Below are 24,110 nucleotides of genomic sequence, written 5' to 3' on the forward strand. Positions count from 1 at the left end.
CCCTGTGGGGATCCTGGTGCAATGTCTCTAGGCCAAAAATTTGCTCTCATAGTTGCTCCCAGCAGCCCAATTTTAGGGTCATTTTACCTTAACTGTCATAGATATTCTTGAAATTATGGCTTAATGGTTGAAACAATCATTTGTAAACTCTGACAAATAGCAAAAAATGAATATTAAGCCAGTGGCACAACAAATCATAAGTAACAATAATTATTAAATAATTATTTAATTCTGTGTCTTTCGGGGATCCCTAAGTATGGTGTTTGGAAGTGCTGGAGATGAATAAGTTGTTGACATGGTCAGGCCTATAATTCCCCTCAGAAACATCACTTAAACAAAACCTCCATAATCTCGCGGACTCCCAGAAACTGGCACATACCAATAGGTGATCATTAAACACCAACTTTGCATAACAGAAATCAATTTTAGTTTCTCAACCAGCCCGCACGAAAACATTCTAAATCATCTTCACATAAAACATATTTTTTAAAAAAGTACCATCTCAGACAAGGCCTTTCTACACACACAGCCACCCCTATGGTGTGCGGCCTCACCTGTTTAAAGGGTAGCAAGACTGCGCAGTATGTAAAACCAAATATGATGACAAATGTAGGCATTCATGCTTACAGTGATGGGATTGCAAATCATGAAAATCATGAAACTTAGCCACTTATTAGTTATAGAAAGATTTATTCAAGGTGATACATGTATCCAAGTATCTCCATTACATCCAGAATTGTGCACTCACACAACAGAATGCTGTAACAGGTACAAGACAGATGATAACAGGTTTTTTGGGGGGATTTTAAGCCCCCTTAACCTTTCAGTATTGTCCACCCATGGATAATAAGATACCATTTAAGCAGCGAAAGAAGCCTTCACAAGAATTACAGTAAGAAAGAGGTTCTACGTCAGGGAACATGGACTGTAATACTCTTACTGAAGGACTTCCATGTTATAATGCAAAATGAAATTCAGGCAATAAATCACTCTAGGCAGCTACATTATAGTAAGTTGTTTGTTTTTGCTCCCTGCATCATAAAATTAGTTTTCCCTAAACCATGATTAACATGTAGTGATGAAGGGAAGGGTTGGGCACATTATAAAGTGCTCATTTTCACTGTTAATGATAATGCTGATTCCAATGAGAATGTGGGGGTGGAAATAATGTTAGTAAGTAGTGATGATTGAAACTGTCCTGTTTCCCATTGCTGAAAATTCACAAAATGCTTTTTTTCACACCAAATGTTTTTTTCTAGCGTCAATTGGGCTTTTTTGTGCCAAATGCATTGGAGTCAATGAACATTTTTTCTTGCAATTTCTTTTATTGGAGAATCAAATTACTTGTCAAAATTCGAATGTAGATTCGCACAAACAATTATCTACTCACGAAACCGTGAATTTTATCACAATTCTGCATCATTCAAAAAAAGTTGCTCATACCTGGTATTAAAATTAAACATTTTTATTTTAATTAGTTTCTATATTTAAAGTAAATAAATATGCAGAACACATTCAAATACAAGCTTTATTAAATTTAAATAAAAATGGTTTTGTTGAACACAGATTATTGTTTCCCCTTTGATCTCAAAAGCCAGTTCAACAGGTTTGCAATTATCTAATTTAAAGTGAGTCCAAATATTTCAAAGCCAAATCACTCCAAAATGTAATATCATAGAGTTTAACATTCTGGAGGAATGTGCTACTATTTAAGCCTAATGTCAGAGAGTGGGTGGGGGTGAAGTTTTGTGTTAATAAATGTATCCATATTTTATAAACATAACTACTGTGGTCTTGTTTCCTTTGGCTTCCTTAGCTTTTATACAAGGGGTTCCAGATCGCTAACAACTGTGGTAAAAAACCTCTGTTGGAATTTTATATAGACGCTATGCCATAAAGCATGGTGGCTGCTTTGCAAGAGAAAGGAGATAGCATTTTTTTATTTCTACTATTGAGCATTTTACTATTGAATACTATGAATATACTATTATTATTTATAAGTAGATGCTGCATTATGGGTGAAATAGGTAAATAACCAATGTAAGTTTTTTTGCCAAACCTTTTGAAAAATAGAATTTCTATGAAGGACCACTATATTTAGCCCTCAATATTTTAAGCCCAGGTACCCTCAAACAAGAGAGAGAGAAATAAAGAATAAGTGGATAGACAGCTAGATAAACAGTAACATTATAAAGAATATATTAGTGATCATTTACTGTTTTCCTGAACCCAAGGGCAAGAGCACTAATAAAATTGTGCCCCATAGTGGAAAATGATGTGGTTCGGTTAGGGAGATATGCCTAACTTATATACATGGTAGGGAAGTGTAGGGTTTACGTGTCCTTTAAAGAAACACAAACTAAAGGCCATTGTAAGTAAGTATATAAGTCAGTAAGTAATAAGTAGCATTTACCAATCAGCTGTCTGAAAACAAACATCTGCTTGGTTGCTATGGGTGACCAAACCTAGGTAAACTTTGCACCTATCATTAAATTACCATGTGAGAGCATAAAGAACTACACCACTGTACACCCCATGGGGCAATTGGCATGGTTGTTTTTTGGCACTTTAAATGTTAACCATGGATTTTAAAATGAGGCCTATTGTCCCTAAGACTTAGGGGCACATTTACTAACCCACGAACGGGCCGAATGCGTCCGATTGCGTTTTTTTCGTAATGATCGGTATTTTGCGATTTTTTCGGAAATTATCGCGACTTTTTCGTTACCAATACGATTTGCGTGAAAAACCGTGAGTTTTTCGTAGCCATTCCGAAAGTTGCGCAAAATCTGGCGATTTTTTTCGTAGCGTTAAAACTTGCGCGAAAAGTCGCGATTTTTACGTAGAGTTAAAACTCGCGCAAGTTTTAACGCTACGAAAAAATCGTCAGATTTTGCGCAACTTTCGGAATGGTTACGAAAAACTCGCGCTTTTTCGCGCAAGTCGTAATGGCTACGAAAAACTCGAGTTTTTTCGCGCAAATCGTATTAGTAACGAAAAAGTCGCGATAATTTCCGAAAAGTCTTAAAGGCGGCGAAAAAAATCACAAAAAATACGAACAATTCGCAAAATGTTCGTTTTCCAATCGGAATTTTTCCAATTCGGATTTGAATTCGTGTCTTAGTAAATCAGCCCCTAAGAGTTAGTTAGACGAGATTACTCTACTTTACTAAAGAAACCGCTGATAATTAGCTGCCCAAAGGCTACTGCTTAGAGAAGGGAAGGGTTTTTTTGTTCAAATGTGTTTTTAGGTGTAGACTGTCTCTTTAAATATCAGTGTCTTCATATGTCCATAATTAATTAAGGCTGCTGTTTATTTAAAAGGTTTTCTTCCCTACTGGTTCCTCAGGGAGAAAAGCTGAACCTGTCATGGGTATAGTCTAAAAACCCATCCCTGTTCAAACACCACGATATCAGAAAAAGGAGGCAGATTATTTTATTCAATAATTATGTTTTTGTATTAAATTGGTGCATTATATTGGGCATCATTTATTTTATCTGTATAGTGTTTGATTCATTTAGAATTGTCAAAACAGAGAGATAAAGGATTTAAAGGCACATACTATGACCCAGTAAATGGCATTGAAGTCACTGCAGAATCTCATAAATTCTGCAAAGGAAACAAGCCATAACCCTAGAGAATAAATGATGGGGTCTGTGCCAGCTTGAGCCAGACAGAAACAAGAGCAGGGAGATTAAAGGAAGCACCAGACTAATCAGGTGAATCCTGGAAGATAAGAGACATCATAAAGACACGACCCAGTGAAGCAAATCTCAGCTGTTCTTCAAGCTCTTCCCTGACACTGGGGCATACCTGCCTGTTCATAACACAGCAAATAAGAAAGACAGTATGAAGCCTGCACATGCATTCTGTTTTACTTGAAAAGAAATACAGAAAAGCTAAAATATAGTAAAGTTTTAAAAAAAGGCAAAATCTAATCTAAAATATCTCACAAGTTTAAACAAAGGAGATGTATTATCCTTAACCAGTGGTGATCCTGGAGCTGCTGCCACCTGAGCCCCGATGCCGCCCCTTCTCTTCTGCTTCGCGCTTACAACTTTAGCGTTGGAGCGTGTCCAGAGGGGGTCACATCGCTAGTGCAGAGAGTGCTATTGCGTTCTCTGCCCTAGCTGAGACAAATTTTCATTTAAAAAAATGAAAATGTGGCTCTAAAATTTACCAAAAGCGGATTTTTGCCACCTCTGGTAACTAGCCACTCACTGCCTCTTTAGGCATGGTTCTCACAGATCGGCATTTTGTGGGGTTTGTATGTTTTTTGAATAATAAAAAATGTGATTTTTCTTTTTAATTTTTGTGTTGAGTCTGGGATACAATAGGATATATTTGCTTGATTTGCCCTTTAAATCTGGGGGCTGTGTCCCATTTACTTTGGCCCCCTTTTGACTGGCCATTGAGAATCCTTAGGTATGTTTAAGTATAAATGGTTCTCACCTTGCCTCATGGCAGAGGAGGCCCTGCTCTTAACCCCAAATCACCCCTTCCCATAAGGTTGGAGGTGAAAGGCCACAGCATTATTAGCTGTGGAAAAAAAAGAAAAATTACAGACTAGATGATAATACTAATAGCCATCCCTACAGCAATGTTTGTCTGACACAGGCCAGTTGTCTTGCTATGCCAGTCACCATAGTTCCACTGTTGTCAGGTGGGCAAGTGAAAGCAGGATAAACCTTGCACTGGCTGGTCACCCAGAACCATAACCCCAGGAAGCTTAACTGAACTCAAATACACAGGGGAATACTATATCATTCCCACTCAGGCCTTCCAACCTCCCACCTCACACAACCCATTTCTCCTGTTCTCCGAGACCTTTCTTAACTCAGATAAGGTTAATTATCAAAATCTCAATTTTTTTTCAATTTGAACAAACTTGAAATTTTACCAGACTAGAATGTTTGCTTATGTATTAAAAACCATCAAATTTAAATAACTCGAAATAAGTCGAATCACAGCAAACATTCAAATTAGAATGTTGATAAATCACCCCTTGGTGTTCGGGCAGCTCCTATCAATAAAGATCTATTCTGTCATTCTATGCTTGTCCTTGCAGTTATGTTAGGTGAAGTCAACCCAAGGTTGAGGAATTCTCATAATACAGATACTTTCTTTGGACCATCTGACTGACACGATTACAAAACAGCAAGTTTAGTGGCCATTTGGACAGAAAAATGGTTCAATCTGCTAAGAAAATACACACAGAACTCTGAATTCATTATATGTACAGTATATATATATATATATAGTTAAAGTTCAGGAACCGCTCACACAGGTCTTATGTAAGTTGAAATAAATTTATTGAAGGTGAACAAAGTCGTTTGTTCACCTTCAATAAATTTATTTCAACTTACATAAGACCTGTGTGAGCGGTTCCTGAACTTTAACTACAAATCGTTTCCTTGTGGTATCTGCACCCAGGCGAATGACATCGATTTTACGTGAGTGCCGGCTTCCTATGATCCATATATATATATATATATATATACACATACAGGTGTATATATATATATATATATACATATATACATGCATACATTTCAACAATCATTTTTCAAGGTATAGGGATTTATATGTTTCTGCAAAGTAAAAAATATAAACCTCTGAACTTTCCTTCTGCAGGAATGTTAGCTTTATGGCATTTCACTTTATTTCAGCCTCTGAACAAATGTTTAAATAATATCTATTAATTTCCTGCTAGTGAGAAATAATAACGTGAACAGGTACATAAAATGGAAATGCCATTTCCTGTATGGAAATGTATTCACAATGAGCTTATGGAAAGTCTACTGCAAAACAAAATGTCATTGTACGGGCTTTGTGCTTAGTACACGCAAAAAATGTGAAGATATTATAGATATTTCAGTGCAGTTTATCTGCTCATCAAGGATGATTCTTCATATTCTATTGCATTTTACCAGATTTGCTCTGCATGGTCATACTTATAGCATTTTCAGATTACAACAGTTTACGACAAGAGTTTCTGAAAATTATAGCACTTTTTAGCTGTGAACAGTCACTTAGATAAGGAATACAGGGAGAATAACAGCAGAGCATATAGCCCTCTGCACTGAATCAGCAACAAAATCACCTGCCACTTGCAGAGCGGTGCGGCCAGAGGAAGCAGGTATAGAGGGTACAGCCTCAGTGTCTGCAGAAAAAATATACATACTGTACTGTATTTGAGGATCATAGTACTAAAAGAAAAGTGTTTATAGAAAATGTAGAATCCATCTCTCTTGCTCACCTTGCTCTAGTCTGAAGCACAGGGATCGCTTAGCTGCTTCTATCTCAGGCGATGGATGGTCCAGAACTTGCCTACACCACTGCAGTGGACTCACGGATGAGTCAAATGTCCTCTGATCCTTTGTAGGTGAGACATATAACCTGAAAATAAGGAATAATTTGCATGAAACAAGAATGTAGTATCAACAAAGGTAAGATTTATTGCACAAAGCATGAGCTGAGCTGCAGTATTTGAACTACAAAAGGAGATGTAGGGGACGTGGCACACACAGAGTTTTGAGGGACTCTACCTGCAGCCGCTATTAAAATGCAGTTTTTGATTGTCACTGTGTGCCTCAATTCCTAATACAAAAAATATGTGCAATGGATATGGAATCCATTATCTGGAAACCTGTTACCCAGAAAGTTCAGAATTATGGGAAATGTGTCTCACCATACTTTAAGTCTTCTAAAAAATCATTTAAGCATTAAATAAACCTAATAGGATTGTTTTGCCACCAGTATGGATTAAATATATCTTAGATGAGATCAAGCAGAAGGGACTGTTTTATTATTTACAGAGAAAAAGGAAATCATTTAAAAAAATGATTTGCTTAAAGGAAAAGTAACACTGAAAATTTTTAAGTAAAAAATCTATTCTACTTTGCTCCAATAATTGCCCTATCCTACACACCATTTATTATTCTGAATGCTTTATTAGAAAATACCTGCTAAAACTTGGCTTCCGGTCATTTGCAATAGGGTGATACGGTGACGCAGGGAAGAATCCACTATGCGACGATCGATTGATCGAACCTAGCCTTCCTTCTGTATAGCTAATAAAGCATTCAAACTAATAAATGGTGTGCAGGATAGGGCAATTATTGGAGCAGGGTAGAATAGATTTTTTACTTAAAAGTTTTTAGTGTTACTTTTCCTTTAAGCAAATAATTTTTTAAATGATTTCCTTTTTCTCTGTAATAATAAACCAGTCCCTTCTGCTTGATCTCATCTAAGATATAATTAATCCATACTGGTGGCAAAACAATCCTATTAGGTTTATTTAATGCTTAAATGATTTTTTAGAAGACTTAAAGTATGGGGAGACAAATTTCAGAAAGATCTCTTATCCAGAAAACCCCAGGTCCCAAGCATTGTGGATAACTGGTCCCATACCTAAACAACTTTAGCCCTAGGGAGGGACCCGGTAGTCTTCGCCACCAGCATGAATGTAAAGTTCAAATTTACTCCTAAAGCTGAAAGTCTGGGTATGAGCACCTGGTCCCCACGTTACTTTTGGTGAGTTATTACCTTTTTACTGGAAATTTGACATTTTTTTCTGTATTCAAAATTATTTGTTCTTGGCATGATATATCCCCCTTTAATACACATTTTGTGAAACTGCAATGGTTTTTAGAGGCTGATATGGCCTCACTCCAAATCACGGCGACCAGTATAATTATTGTATTTATTCAAAAGCCACTGCACCTTTCGCCTGTGTTACTCAATAAACTGCCACAAATGTCAAAGCCACACAATCTCTGGAGTTACAATTCTGTCCTGATTCAAGGAATGGGACTGTTTTCTTGCTTGGTTCCTGCTCTGAATATAAAGGTAATCTGCAGGCCTTCCTGTGGAATGTTTAGTAACCCAGCTCCTGGGCCACTAAGAAGATAGACTGGTATCAACAGCTTAAAAGGCTTAAGAAGAAGGAAGAAAACAATTAAACTGGGTCATGAATTTGCAACTGACTAATTAAGCAGCCTGTTAACAGTCTGTCTGATTTGGAGGGCTGCAATTGGTATGACAAAAGGTAAAACAAAACTGGCACTGGAAATTGCACTTCAGCAATGACCAAGGTTTTAATCTACATGGTACCCTACTATTGTCATCTTGCACTTATAGGGGCACATTTACTTATCCACGAATGCTCCGAGCGTTCGTTCGATCGGTCCAATTGTATTTTCCGCTACTTTTCCGGCGCTTGCATGACTTTTTCTCATTTTTATCGCGGAAAAATCGGATCGGTTTTGCTGCTGTTTACAATCGTTCAGTACGAAAATTTCGTGACTTTCGGATCGCCAATACAATATTATTGTGACTAATATGATTTTTCCGTAAGCATTTTCGATTCCGATCCAAATTTTTCCCATTCGGGATTCAAACTCGTGTTTTGATAAATCTGCCCCATACACTTGCTATCCTCTGCTGTTCTTAACTGTTGCTTTACATACCCCATCTATATGTCTGCATTGTGCTGCACATTATGTTCTTTTCTGGGGAAGGGGGGGATTCTGTTGGGATATGTCATACCGGAGTAGATTTAAAAGCCAGTTAAGGGGAAAAAGGGTATAAATGAACCAAAAAGCCCTCATGAAGAAACAAATATATTAGAAGACAATTCTAATATTTCCATTGCCTAAAACCAAAAAGAGTTTAGAGCAGAGTCAGAATGATTTATTAGCGAATCTCCTGGCCTTGAAAATCCCATCAGCCCATCCTAATTGCTCACAGTGCCTATACCGTTTGTATGTATCTAAGTGTTGGGAAAAAGGGCCCAAAGTTGTGAGGCTCTCTGACGGACCCTAGGAGACCCAGTCTCAAACTGATAGAGAGCATTCAATTTTAGTGAAATGTAAGACAAGACATATAATTTACCCCTGAAACGTATCAGTTTAATTCATAGCCAAGCAACAAACAGACTGTACAAAATTGAAACAGTCTTTCTCCATTTCCAAGACACAGTTACATGGTTTCTGAGGGGACACATTATGCTGTATCTTAACTGTGGCAGGAAGGACTCCTGTACTTTGAAGCCATTGCAGCCATGTTACCAATAAAAACAGACATCTATTTAATAGAATGCAATAATGTCTTAAAAAACTCAAAAACTTAACTCCAAAAAAGTAACCAGAGCCAGTTTGTTAAATTGCAATCACATGTTTAAATACGTGTGTTTAAATATGTTTTCAGATTTATGACATGGGGGCTGCTTAATTTAATATGCATGGTTAAATAAAGTTTAACTCCAAAATGATTGCCACCCAACATTTATTTTCATAAAATAACTCCAAAAATGTCTATTTGTCAGGATGTGGTATCATTTTCTTAATATGACAGATGGCCCATTAGCGATTTTAATGGGGAAGAATGAATAATACAGTGTATTACTTCTGCACTGTGACCTCTGTAAGCATCTGTGATGAACAAGCTGAATTGTGAGAGAGTGTACTGTTACAAACCCCCAAGGAGGCTTTTGGGTTCAATGACTTATTCCAGCAACGGAAGCATGATCCATTTGTCAAAAATGGGATTTTTTTTTTACAAAATTCATCCTTTGCTAAAAACCATAACAATAAATGCTGTACACAGTTCTACTGCTTTATGTTGCTGTAAGCAGCTGGAGACAACATTTGTTATGTAGTAGAAGCTTTGTCCACACACCATCCTGAAGAACAGCAACACTATCAGTAGATTCTCAGGGGAGTGTTTCAGTACCTAAGTGATGAAGCAAAGGCGTGCCTATTCTCAGTTATCTGATGGCTGGTATTTCCTAGAGTCCTTACTTTATAAGGATGAAGACACACAGAGCTACTAGTAGCAGCTACTTGTCTCAGCTACCAAAACTGACAATCAGATTATTTACTGATTATTGTCTCTACGTGTGTTTTAGCAGAGGCAATTTTCCGTATTGTCTATGGCAGGGTATTTTATGGAGTTTAGTAGCCATGACAAGTAGCTGCTACTAAGTAGCTTTGTGTGTCTTCACCCTGAAGGTTTTATTTTAGTTTACCTCTAACTAGTTTCACCATTTCAAAGACCCTAGTTAGACATTTGTAGGTGTGCCACAGCAAATATACTTTTGCACTAAACTATCATACTGACATGAAGATTTGTTTTCCTTATAACTAAATTACTTAATTTCATACCATTTTAAATTATGTAAAAACATACAGGTGACTACTGTCTTGTTTTAGTTGATGATGTAAGTTTGAGGTGATGAGCTGGGCTCATTTAGGAAGGTGAGGCTATTTACGAACAGGTTTAGAAGCCAACTGGCCTCACTCCGCTCATGCCTTACATTCTGGTCCCATGAAAGATTAGTGGTGTGCATCCCAATATTTAAAGTGTTCAAAAAATACATGATAGTTCATTGTGATAGCTGCCCCCTACCAGTTGTAATATTGGTGTGTAGGCAGCCATCTCAGTGCATTGTGCCCGAGTCTGAGCTTTCAGAAGGAGCCAACGCTGCATGGTAGAACTGCTTTCAGGTAACCTATTGTTTCTCCTACTCCCATGTAACTGGAGGAGTCCCAAGCCAGGCGTTGATTTCTTACTATTGAGTGCTATTCTGATATCTACTGGGAGCTACTATCTTGCTACCTTCCCATTGTTCTACTGATCGGCTGCTGGGGGGGAAAGGGAGGGGTTGATATTACTCCAACTTGCAGCGCAGCAGTAAAGCGTGACTGAAGTTTATCAGAGCACAGGTCACATGTCTATTAACATGGCTATTAAAAAAAAACAAAACTGTTTGTGCCTTTAAAAATGGATTTCAACGCAGGATTCTGCTGGGGAAACTCTATTAACTCATGCGTTTGGAAGAAAAAAAAAAACCATGTTTTCCCATGACAGTATTCCTTTAACATACTTTTGTGACACAACAGGTGTGTGCCTTAAGGTGGAACTATATAATTATAGCGGAACTGCATAGTATTCCAGTTTGGCTTGAGAATCTCAGTCAGGTGCACAGCCATGTGCTTTGCATTTTGAGCATATTTAGGGTGGACGCCGCAGGAGTTAAAATGATTTATTGCAGCCTCATTAAAATATGACAACTCGCCCTGCCCCCCTCCCAAATAACTTGGCTTGTACCCCAATATTCCAACACCAGAATATACAGGATACAGATTTTAATCCTATAACTAGATTAAATGGATTTTAAGGCCATACATAAGGAAAATGAACAGGTGATTTAGAGTATTGCCAGGGGGAAAACATTTTTAGGAGATTAGTCGCCTGAGGTAGAACCGATTTATTGCAAGCGACTAATCTCCATCACCCTGTGCCATCACCCTAAATCTGATTGCCTGTCAATCACTATTGATAAAAAGCATTGTATATAGATTTTAGACCATGCTTAAGGCCTTTCTACCAAAGCATATTTTTTGACTAGTAGCACTAATATACCAATAAACTGATCTGTAAATAAACCTTAGCTATACTGCTATGTCATTATCTAGAATCCCACCAATGCAGCTGCCAGTTGTGACCAATCAACAATTAGGGCTACATTCATGAAAACACGAGTTCGAATCCCGAACGGGACAAATTTGGATTGGATATGATAATTTCTGAAGATCGCAAGTATCATGAAAATGCCTACGAAAAAATCGTATTAGTCATAATAATATTGTATTGGTGATCCAAAATTTTCGTACCAAATGATTGTAAACAGCGGGAAAACCTTTCCGACTTTGATACTTCTGTGCATGATTTTGGAAGCCTCCCATAGGACTCAATGGCACTCTGCAGCTCCAACCTGGCCCAAGGAAAGTCTCCCATAGGGCTCAATGGCACCCTGCAGCTCCAACCCGGCCCAAGGAAAGTCTCCCATAGGACTCAATGGCACTCTGCAGCTCCAACCTGGCCCAAGGAAAGTCTCCCATAGGGCTCAATGGCACCCTGCAGCTCCAACCCGGCCCAAGGAAAGTCACCCATAGGGCTCAATGGCACTCTGCAGCTCCAACCTGGCCCAAGGAAAGTCTCCCATAGGACTCAATGGCACTCTGCAGCTCCAACCTGGCCAAGGAAAGTCTCCCATAGGACTCAATGGCACTCTGCAGCTCCAACCTGGCCCAAGGAAAGTCTCCCATAGGACTCAATGGCACTCTGCAGCTCCAACCTGTCCCAAGGAAAGCCACGTTAACGAAGCTTGAATGAATCCGAAACTTTCGTACTCGGCACAAAAATATGATTTTGTCACACAAATTTTGTCGCAAAGTACAAAAAAGTCGTGCAAGGTACAAAAAGGTCGCCGAAAACACGCATGGAGCGTTCGTGGATTAGTAAATCTCTCCCTAAGTTTTGATATGCCTACTACTTTGAAAGCAAAGATCTTATTGGTTTCTAATGAGAAGCACACTTCATTACCTATGTAAGTACTGTGAAATAAGAATGCAGTGTTTGCTGTGACCTAACACCAGGTAAGTGTGTGAGTGTGTGTGCAGTACACAAGAGCCATAAACAGTCTGTAAAATATTTAATAAACAGTGCTGTGTGTTGTAATCAGTTATAATCCATGCCTTGTGATGTAGTATGTGTCACATGCCCCAGAGAAACTTGTGTATAATGTGCCCCCATTGTAAAATATAAGGATATTAAAAGTCACCTGAGAGTTACATGAGTCTTATAAAGCACTCAGCATGCAGCCTTGTGCTTTTATATAGCCATGGAACTCCTCAGTGGGCAGCATAACATTCACCTAGGGGGCACAGTGAAATCACAGAAACACCTCGCTAAGGATTAGCACTACTAATGGAAGTGTTAATCTTTACTGTTAGCTGCAATCAATCTGATTTCCTGTAGTCTACAAATTCTGCATTTTCTATAAGCAAAAGAGCTCAATCAAGGCCACTGTAAACTAGGGTGACCAGATTACTTGAAAATACCAGTGTTCCTGCAACAAGATTTATTAAACGTATCCTGGAGTTTTTAGTGAACTGACCACCCTACAATGAAACAGCTGCGTCTCTGTCGACATAAACAGGCCTGGTTGGTCTACTTGAATCAGAGCCCGGCTGCAGTTCTTGGAGCATTTAGGAAATGTGAGCCCCCTGCAACATAATCAATAACAAAGTGGAGAGGCTTGAACCAACTGCCTACATCACCAACTATCACTGTACATTTAAACATCCATCTATATTTATATATCATATATATTAAAACATAGTATTTTTGGCTAACAGGGTTATATAATAAAAGGTGCAATGTTTATTACTAGTCTAGTAACCTATAGAAACCAATCAGAATATAGCATTTACTGATCATCTGTTTAAATGCAGTCAAAAGCACAACTGTACAGCACCATGAAGACACTCCTAAGTCCTGGAGCAATGGGCACCGACTGCTGCAGAAGCAATGTTCCAGCTTTTCATGAAATAAAGTGTTCCTGGCAGGCTGGAACACTGCATCCGTTTCAGTCTATTCTTATTGCTTCAATAAAATTGCTAAAATAAATATGGGCATGTAATAAAAGGCACTGAGTCTGCATTGGTACAGTAACAGCAGGTGCCATGTACTGGTCACCTGTTAAAAAGCAAACATCTTATTAGTTGATTTTGGTTACTGCTCCTGAGCAAACTTAGTGCCTGTTATTACATATGGATGGGATGGAGTGTTCTTATGGGGCTGTACACCTGTGCTTTTAATAATATAATAAAAAGGGCAAAGATTGCTTTCAAGCAGCTGATCAGTAAATCCTACCTGCCGATTGTTGGCTAGGAGTTTTAAGACTGCCAGCAAACTTTGAACCTTTTATTACATTATTCCCCAAGAGTTACAACATAAAAGGTGCAAAACTTGTCACATTCTATTTGCCAGTAGCAGCCAATATATAGGTTGGCTAGAAAGAAAATGTCATCATGCATATAGCTAGCTTTAAGATTTAGTAAAAAAATCTTTGGATTTGGCCTTGTGGTCAATTTAGTGTATTTTAATTTGAAATGGTACATTTTATAGTGTAAATAATTTTTTCTAAAAATCAATAATTAAAACACTAATTGCACTATCAATTCCTATTTATGACTTGCCTGTCTGTGAGCATATCAACATCCAGCTGATATCTTCCCTAAAGAAATACTGTGCACAATGCACATCAACATACAAGCACTACACTGTACATCCATAGGAACTAAGCCTTTCTGATTGGGACACTTGTCTTTTATCGGAAATTAAATTCCTTCTTCTTCACAAAATAATGATGCATTTTCATTTCCAGTTAAATAATTCAGGAAGAAGTAAAAAAGTGTCAAAAAAGATTAATTCAGGGTTTGTTATTAACCTTAATTTCTATTAGACCTACTCCACAGCGCTATACTTAGACTGTTCCTTCCAACAGGTTTTAGGTCAATTTTTTATATATATTACATGTAAAATTACAGTTGCCGAGATTATTGATAAAATCTCCCTCTGGAGACATTTCAGAGCATATGTGCTAAATAGCACAAGTTACCCATAGCAACCAATCATCAGTTAGTTTCATCTACCAGTTAAAAAATGAAGCAAAGCTCTCATTGGTTGCTATAGGCAACTTGTACAAATTAGTATCTATCTTAGTAAATTAGCTACAAAGTAAGAGGGTTCAATGGGTTAGGACCCTTACAAATGAGTATTTACTTATTGCGGCCTACTTATGGGTTGGGCAGCACTGGAATGCATGAGTTAACACAGTCTATTCTTTCATAAGGAGTTAAATGCACATGAGACTCTGCATATTGTGTCCCATTGGTACTGGTTCAGTAAAAAAAAATAGGGTCTGTTAACTCTTTAGGAGAGTTTTGATAGGACAGGACAATGGTCAATCTCTGACATGATGGAAAGTGTTAAAAAAAAGTGTAAACACTGGGATGGGTATTTATCAAAGCACATTAATAGGAGGACTGCAGAATCCAGCACATGAAAAAAATCTTGAGAAAACAAAATATAAAATGTATATACTAAAGGGATAATTTAGATACATTCTACATGGCTCCATCATGGGTGCATCATCAGTCATGATGTATGTGGATGTAATGTATGTTAGGACAAGGTGGTTTAATCCTAAAACCCTACAGACTACAAATAGTAGTGCAAACTGTGCTAACAGGACTACAGATGTATATTAAGCTTGCTACAGATAATTAACCAAAAGGCAATTTTATGAAATATGGTGAAAACCAAATGACCCCATATCTTTCTACTTATCCTATGCAATGTGCCATTAAATGCTCATTCAACATACCACAGAAATGTAGTTCAAGCACTGAAGGAGTTAACAGAGGAATTGAACAGATATAAATATCTGTCTGAGATAAGAGTAAATCCTATTGCCTGGAACAGACTATTACTGTGAATGCCTAAAGCCTTTTTAGCTAATCAGGGCCTTTGCTGCCAGAAATATTCCTCCTCGCCTTCATTTAGTCTTTCAGATCTAGGTTCAGAGCTGTGCGAAAAAAACATAACCTCAGATTGAGAGGAACCACTGCAAACTAATCTACATGCAAATCACGGATGTGCTCAGCGCACACAAGCAGCTAATGCCAGAAATAGAGGCTTATGTGCCATAGCCCCAAAGGAGAAGGATCGTTTTAAAGGGAAACAGATACTAAATAGGGATTACACAGCTACCTATCTGTTCAGCTCAAACAGTGATGTGAGTATTGGCTCCTGTCTGAACCCAATCCCACCATCATTACCAGGTATCCTCATCGCCACTGCAATACCCGTCTTCCAGATCCAGGACCTGCACCTCATCCAGTAGGGTAGATCCTGGAACTGTGCAGTCATTTTGGGGCCCCTCTGCAGCATTGATGCAGGACAAATGCAGCCTTTTGTTGGTACTAAAACAGCCCAAGGATTCTGGGGAAAACAGGCTGCCGGCCACTGCTGAAGTGCACAGCAAGGTGGGCACGGGACTGGGAAGGCAGAGCCCTGCGGGCCGTGTGAGCACAGGGGAAGAGAGGATGCATGTCCCTGACTGATGCACCACAGAAGGAGGATGCTGATGCTGCAGCAGCAGGTGTGGGCTTGGCGTACAGTTGCTCACGGCACTGGCTCGGTTCCTCAGCTGCTCATTCTGCTTCTCCAGCTTCCTCACCAGCTCTTGCAGCTTCTTCACCTCCAGCTCTGCATTTGCCACCAGCCCATTAGTAGTGGGAGACCCAGTGCTGCTGCTGCACTTTACCTCTGCCATGGCTCACACTGCTGCAGCGTTCTATAGCCAGTGTCTCAAATCCCCAGCGGCCTTAATTTGTAATTCCACCTAGGGGGTAATGTTCCAGGATGCTGCCCTGGCTGATAAATCCAGGTACCTGCAGTCAGGATCTCTGATAGCTCCCATACAGCAGGGACAGGGGCTGCATCTTGCTCAGATCTCACTGAATGTGCCTCCTGTCAGCAGTGGGAATATTAATGTGTGCACCAGGCTCCCTCCCACAAATGCAAAGCGAGGGAGGAAGAGACACATTGGGAACAAAGAGAAGCCAGTCTCCATGCATTGCACAAGCTGCTCCTAATGGCACTGCTTTAACTGCTGACTCTAGAAACCTATATATGTCACAAATGGGAGAGAGAGCTGTTTAAGGGAAAGAACACATGAAAAATATATTTCAAATCTGGATTTAATAATTCAAAAACCCCATGTTATCTATAAAAAAGCTTTCTTTACTATAAATAGAAGGGCTGTAGATTATTAAGGTTTTCACATGTAAAGCAGTCAGAAATTAGCATCAAACATGACTATGGGGCAGAAATGAAAAACCTGATACCCACCATGGGCTCTCAGTTGGATTTCTGAGAATCATAGTACAAAATGATATACAAGGCATCTAGTTAACCATCATGAGAATAAGTTGTCCATATGTCCTACATTAAAAGGGAGTGTATTTCAACCTTATAAACCAAATAAGAACCAATGAGAGTGGATCAGTAAGCAGCAACTGGATCAGTAAGATGCAATACTCAAGAGGTTGCTACAGGTTACCATGCCAGAATAAAGCTTACATCTGTTTTTTGCTTTATTTAATCTACTAATAGGAATATCGTATATTATAGGGTTAAAATGGCTCCGTACAATTATATTTTCATTAGATAAACAATTACCAACTTATCTTGCACATACAATGGAAGGTGAGCTACCCCGATTATCATTTGAATAACATCACAAAGCTAAGTAAACACAATTTGCGGTTCCTGGCATGGAAAAGACAAACTACTCAATTTTCCCAGGATGCAGAGGTACTGTGTCCAACAACTGCTGCAATTACAATATGGTATTTATAGGAAATAATGAAGGAACATAATGTTGCTTCCCACACCTTTAGCCAGAGATCTTAGTTAACTCCATATCATCAGGCAGATCATGATCCATTCCGGCTTTCTAAAAATTCCATTCCATATAAATTATTTGGCATAAGGTATAAAGAGGCGAAATTAAATAGATAACATACGTAAGAAGGCAGGGCAATGCAAGCAAACATGTATGTAGCAAATGTTTTTACTTCCTATTTGTGATATAACATACTACCCAGTTAAACAGGGCAGCCCTGAATAAGGAGGAGGGAAGAGAAGAGGGTTTTGGGTAGATAGGAGGCCTGCCTGATGTAAACTGACATGGATCAAGAGTAATCTAACTGGTATGGTTTTTTATTTTAATGAGATGGAAAGTGTAATATAATGAATTGCAAAAACAGGCCAAAAAATTCCAACACTACATATTACACTTACATCTGTCTGTTCTCTTTCTATCGGTGTCTTTTATTATATTTCTAACAAATGCCATGGAGTTAGGTTCTGTTCAGGAGTTGAAAACAGCACCTTTACCTTTGCACTACTCTAACAAGACTGTTAAAATGAATGCACTTGACTTGAGGATGCAGAGATTCCAGTGTTCTGTTCATACATCCTTTATTAAAGGTACCATATTGCAAGGTGGGTGTTAGTGTTATTTTCTAAAGGGGTAGTTCACCATTAGATTAACTTTTAGTATAATGCAGACAGTGATATTTTAAGACAATTTGCAATTGGCCTTCATTTTTTTGTTTGACAGCTCTGCAGTTTGGAATTTCAGCTGTTACCTGGTTGCTATGGTTCATTGTACCCTAGCAACCAGGCAGTGGTGTAAAGGAAAGACTGGAATGTGAAATGAAGAGTGCCTAATAGAAAAATAAGCAATAAAAAAGTAACAACTGCAAAAAATTTTAGCTTCACTGCCAAGGTCAGTGACTCCCATTTCAAAAGCTGGTAAGATGCAGAAAAGGAAAGCAAATAATTAAAAAACAAAAAATAAAGACCAGTTGAAAAGCTGCTAAGAATAGAACATATAACATACCAAAAGTTATCAAAACTGTAGTTCTTTCTGCAGAGGTAAATGAGATTGATTTCTGCCCTACAGGTCACTTTTTTCTAAGTTTGCCTAATTATGGGATGAATTGGATAGCCAACTGTAAGCACAAAGTCCTGTTGAACAAAGGGTAACTGCCTTTTTTAGAGGCACGGCATATATTCACAGGGAGAAGTGCAGGTATTGCCACATTGGATTTTTACCATGTATTACTGCTGGTCTTTGCCATTTTAAAATATAGATTTGATAGGTTTGGCACTTTTTTATTTTTTGGCTAGACACCAGACCACCACCACCGATAGTATTTTTCATGGCAATCTAACACAAGACTTGTTTGCCTCTGCTGACATTTTGGTCATTCAGCTTGAAGTGATTATCAAGAGAGAGGAAAAGATGAACATATTCATGTTCATTAAACAGATGGGGTGTTATGTACAGGCCATTTACTCAAAGCAGCAAAATGTTATCATGCCAAAGTCATCAATTATAATTGTTTGAAAGTATTAATTCGATAAATTAGTGCTATACTATGATAGCAAGCTACACTATGGGAGTGATTTATCAATGTTCAAATTTACAGTATATGTTTTCCACTATTCAAGTTTGTTTAAATTATAACTCTCAAAATGCAAATTATGGTTCAAAAAATAAAATGTCTATTGGAAGGTACAAAAAAAACAAAAACTCAAATGTAAAACTTTGGTATCTAAAAGTGTTTTTATGCTGGAGAGGAACTGATGGCCATTCTAGGGAGGGGTCATTTTGAACCTATTGGACCAGATTAAATTTGATGAGAAAAGCTTATATCCTAATTCATTTAGGAGACAGTCTGAAAGTCTGGCTGTCTGGCACATGGCATCATTTGTCACCCGTGGCTAAATCTGCACTACCATGGGTGACAAATCTCCCCAAAATTACTTACCATAGCATAACATTAGTATTACTCTTAGGGGCTGATTTACTAAGACACGATTTCGAATCCGAATTGGAAAAATTCCGATTGGAAATGAACATTTTGCGACTTTTTCGTATTTTTTGCGATTTTTTTCGGCGTCTTTACGATTTTTGCGTAAAAACGCGAGTTTTTCGGCGTCTTTACGAAAGTTGCGCAAAGTCGCGATTTTTTCGTAGCGTTAACACTTGCGCGCAACGTCGCGCCTTTTTCGTAGCGGTAAAACTTAAAAGGCGCAACGTTTCGCGCAAGTTTTAACCCTACGAAAAAATCGCGACTTTGCGCAACTTTCGTAAAGACGCCGAAAAACTCGCGTTTTTACGCAAAAATCGTAAAGACGCCGAAAAACTCGCGTTTTTACGCAAAAATCGTAAAGACGCCGAAAAAAATCGCAAAATTACCGATCATTACGAAAAAAACGCAATCGGACGCATTCGGCCCGTTCGTGGGTTAGTAAATGTGCCCCTTAGTGATCTGGCTTAATAATGGGAAATTGCCTCCCTTCTTTATGTTATGCAATGGCAAGTAATTTTAGGGAGATTTGTCACCTGCAGTAACACAGATTTAATGATGTGTTGTAAATAAGCCGATTTATAGGATGAAGAGTTGAACTGTGGGTTAACAGGATCCTGAAATAAACATTAACGCTAATCTAATTAATTAATTTATTTTCAGCAAGGTACATCATTGATATAGAGTGAAGTGACTATGCTGAGGCTACCTACTTTACTAATGTTAATTTAAAACAGCACCAGAAAGGTTACCTGTAGCAGCCAATCAGCAACTGGCGGTAAACATTTGACTATAAGTAAAAGTGGCAATACACAAGCTGACATTGGCTACCATCTGCTGAGTGACTACCCTCTCAAGCAGCAGTTTATTGACTCAGGTATAGGGCCAAAAGAATGGACTACCAAACTGACACTTGGGGGCAGAAGTACGAGTTTGAATCCCGAAATGGGTAAAATTCATATTAGATACGATAATTTCGTAAATGTCTTCCTGTAAATGCTTACGGAAAAATCGTAATAGTCACGATAATATCGTATTGCCCATCCGATAGTCAGAAAATTTTCGTATCCGAACGATCGTAAACGGTGGGAAAACCTTTCTAACTTTGATCCTTCCTTTTTGGAAGTCTCAAACTTTCAACAAATACAATTTTGTCGCGTAAAATTTGTACATAAATCATGTTGTTTACAATGCTCAGGCCTTCTGCAGTGGGGTTTTAGGGTGATGTCCTATTTGGATATCAGTCGTCCATGGTTAATTTCGGTTACCATGGGCAACTAATCTCCCCAAAATGTGTTTCCACCAGCAATAAAGTAAATCACCAGTGGAAAGGCATATGCGTTGCTTTGTTTTCCAAATTCGCGTGAAGTTTCCTCATGCAGTATGCCTTGCCACCAGAGATTGTGGTGCGGTGTAAATGCATTTCAGGGAGATGAGTAGCCGCGGTAGCTGAGACTGATCTCCATGTGGGATCACCTGTAAGTGTGCTTGTTTAAGTTAAATATAAATTGCTTCCTAATGAAAACTAGCCAGTAGGGTAAATCAGTAAGGCCAAGGACACATATAGCATTGTACGTCAATCTCTGCTGCCTGTAGCTCCACACAGGCTGACACACGGCCTGTCAATGGAGCTACAGGGTTGACCGCATGAAGTGAATGTGCCTTCCTGCACCTGTGTACCAAATGCAGGAGGAGGAAAGTGGTGTAATGGACATATTTATTAGTCTTTGCCCTTCTTTAGTTGGGGCAAGTAATTGCAGAAAATGCAAACCAGTTTCCCAACCCTATTGCTTTGGCTTGCTGCTGAATTGATAAAAATGTAGGCAATATTGTATATGTAATCAAAATATGTAATTCGATTAGAGTTTTAGAGTTAAATAGGTCAGGAACCATTTTCTAAAACTGCTAAAACAAGTCAATCAATTCATTTCAATAGTCTGACTGGGGCTATAACTCACCCCAATTATGTTGGCATTCATATAAAAAAATGGGACAGTGAGGAAACAATTTCTATTTGGCATATATGACAGGTTGTTCATATGGATGAAATATTTGATTCACCAAAGGGCTTTTTTGCTAAGTGCAGTAACAAATCCATAATGGAGAAGGACCTTGGAGTCCTTGTAGATAATAAACTTGGCTGTAGCAAGCAATGCTAAGCAGCAGCTGCAAGGGCAAACAAGGTTTTGAGCTGTATTAAAAGGGGTATAGATTCACGGGAGGAGGGGGTTATTCTTCCCCTTTACAGAGCGCTGGTAAGGCCCCATCTAGAATATGCTGTTCAGTTTTGGTCTCCAGTGCTCAAACGGGACATTATTGAGTTAGAGAGGGTCCAGAGAAGGGCAACTAAGCTGGTAAAGGGTATGGAAAGTTTCAGTTATGAAGAAAGACTGGCCAAGTTGGGTCTGTTTACACTGGAGAAGAGGCGCTTAAGAGGTGACATGATAACTATGTATAAATATATAAGGGGATCATATAATAACCTTTCTAATGTTTTATTTACCAGTAGGTCCTTCCAACGGACACGAGGGCACCCACTCCGTTTAGAAGAAGGGAGGTTCCATTTAAATATTCGGAAAGGATTTTTTACAGTGAGAGCTGTGAAGTTCTGGAATTCCCTCCCCGAATCAGTTGTGCTGGCTGATACATTACATAACTTAAAGAAGGGGCTGGATGGATTCTTAGCAAGTGAGGGAATACAGGGTTATGGGAGATAGCTCTTAGTACTAGTTGATCCAGGGATTGGTCCGATTGCCATCTTGGAGTCAGGAAGGAATTGTTTCCCCTCTGCGGCAAATTAGAGAGGCTTCAGATGGGTTTTTTGCCTTCCTCTGGATAAACTAGTAGTTAGGCAGGTTATACAGTATATAGGGCATTATGGTTGAACTTGATGGACGTATGTCTTTTTTCAACCCAACTTACTATGTTACTATGTCAATTAAATAGTTGAATTTGATGCAAATTTGTTCATTTTTGACAAATTAGACTGAAGAACACTTAGGGCTATTGCAGGAAATTGTTTTGCTACCTAAGCAATTCTAAGCTCAACAGGTGGGTAATAATACACTTGTACTGACCCCACCCCCTGGGTGAGCTTTCCCCTAGATGTGCTTGTGGTTCCAAGTTGAAATACAGTTTCATTCACTCAGCTGTACAGAAGATACAAGTCTGTGCTTTTCATTACATGAAAAAATGTGTGATCTATATAAAGATGTTACAGATTGGCCTTTGTGGTGAGGGCTTCTGTCTTCCAGGTTCCCGCTTGAGCATGTGCTTTGATGATGCTCTGTATAAATCAGGTGAGGGATATATTTAGCTATCATGAGACTACTTTACCACACACTCCACACACACTTTGCCAATAAACTTAATATCAGTATTTTCCAAAAGATTATTTGTTACTTATAGATACTGTATATATCACTTATTACAAAAGGATTAAAACAATTGCAAAGAAAAGCAAGCATTTCTCTTCTGATCCTACAGAGTATTGAAATGCAGAGATGGCATGGTGCAAACTAAAACAGCCCTCTGTCCTTCAATTTAACCTGCCCTAAAATATTACCTGATGCCAAGATCCTCACCATTAATTAAAAAATCACAAAGGCATTTGGCAAGTGAGAGTTGAATATAAACTCAATCTCAAGTGCTGAAGCAGTTAATAAATAAATGATGGCAGCTCTGTAAGATTTAGGCTGAGATAAAAGCAAATCCTATTGCCTAAAGCAGATTGTATTACTATTCCCAATCACTGAGGAATAACAAGCTAAAACCTCTTTGGCAAATATGTAGTTTTCCTATTGGAGTGAATGCTCCTGCATGCCTTCATATACTTTTAATCTTTCTTCCCATACCCAGTAGTACCATACAAAACAGTTCCCCACCCAGTCCAACGACTGCTAACTAATCTGAATGTAAATCAGCACACCCATAACCAAGTATAGAGCTGTTTAAAGGTACAAATTTAAATGTAGTGAATGCAATGTATACAAAGCTTATCATTTGTTCTCAACTTCAGAGCCTTCCAAACCCCCAGTATATCATTACCAGGTATCCTCATCGCCACTGCAATACCCGTCTTCCAAATCCAGAACCTGCACCTCATCCAGTAGGGTAGATCCTGGAACTGGGCAGTCATTTTGGGGCCCCTCTGCAGCATTGATGCAGGACAAATGCAGCCTTTTGTTGGTACTAAAACAGCCCATGGATTCTGGGGAAAACAGGCTGCCGGCCACTGCTGAAGTGCACAGCAAGGTGGGCACGGGACTGGGAAGGCAGAGCCCTGCGGGCCGTGTGAGCACAGGGGAAGAGAGGATGCATGTCCCTGACTGATGCACCACAGAAGGAGGATGCTGCAGCAGCAGGTGTGGGCTTGGCGTACAGTTGCTCACTGCACTGGCTCGGTTCCTCAGCTGCTCATTCTGCTTCTCCAGCTTCCTCACCAGCTCTTGCAGCTTCTTCACCTCCAGCTCTGCATTCGCCACCAGCCCATTAGTAGTGGGAGACCCAGTGCTGCTGCTGCACTTTACCTCTGCCATGGCTCACACTGCTGCAGCGTTCTATAGCCAGTGTCTCAAATCCCCAGCGGCCTTAATTTGTAATTCCACCTAGGGGGTAATGTTCCAGGATGCTGCCCTGGCTGATAAATCCAGGTACCTGCAGTCAGGATCTCTGATAGCTCCCATACAGCAGGGACAGGGGCTGCATCTTGCTCAGATCTCACTGAATGTGCCTCCTGTCAGCAGTGGGAATATTAATGTGTGCACCAGGCTCCCTCCCACAAATGCAAAGCGAGGGAGGAAGAGACA

At 39.1% G+C, this 24,110-nt stretch overlaps 1 protein-coding gene across 5 annotated transcripts in view; it reads right to left on the bottom strand.

The window, feature by feature from the left end:
- slain1 (SLAIN motif family member 1) overlaps window positions 1-24,110 on the bottom strand; it is a 38,562-nt gene extending 14,452 nt beyond the window's left edge. For 2 of the 5 annotated variants that reach the window (XM_012956339.3, XM_012956337.3), the window contains exons 1-2: window positions 15,694-16,456; window positions 6,261-6,400 (exon numbers count right to left, since the gene is read on the bottom strand). In XM_012956339.3, coding sequence (XP_012811793.1) covers window positions 6,261-6,400; window positions 15,694-16,190 — 637 coding nt within the window. In that variant the 5' untranslated portion in view covers window positions 16,191-16,456. Of the gene's footprint in view, window positions 1-6,260; window positions 6,401-15,693; window positions 16,462-23,349 lie in introns of those variants that run through there. The other 3 variants (NM_001112938.1, XM_012956338.2, XM_012956340.3) reach the window with 3 other exon arrangements.

This window comes from Xenopus tropicalis, chromosome 2, assembly GCF_000004195.4.
Source record: "Xenopus tropicalis strain Nigerian chromosome 2, UCB_Xtro_10.0, whole genome shotgun sequence".
Classification (NCBI taxonomy): Eukaryota; Metazoa; Chordata; class Amphibia; order Anura; family Pipidae; genus Xenopus; species Xenopus tropicalis.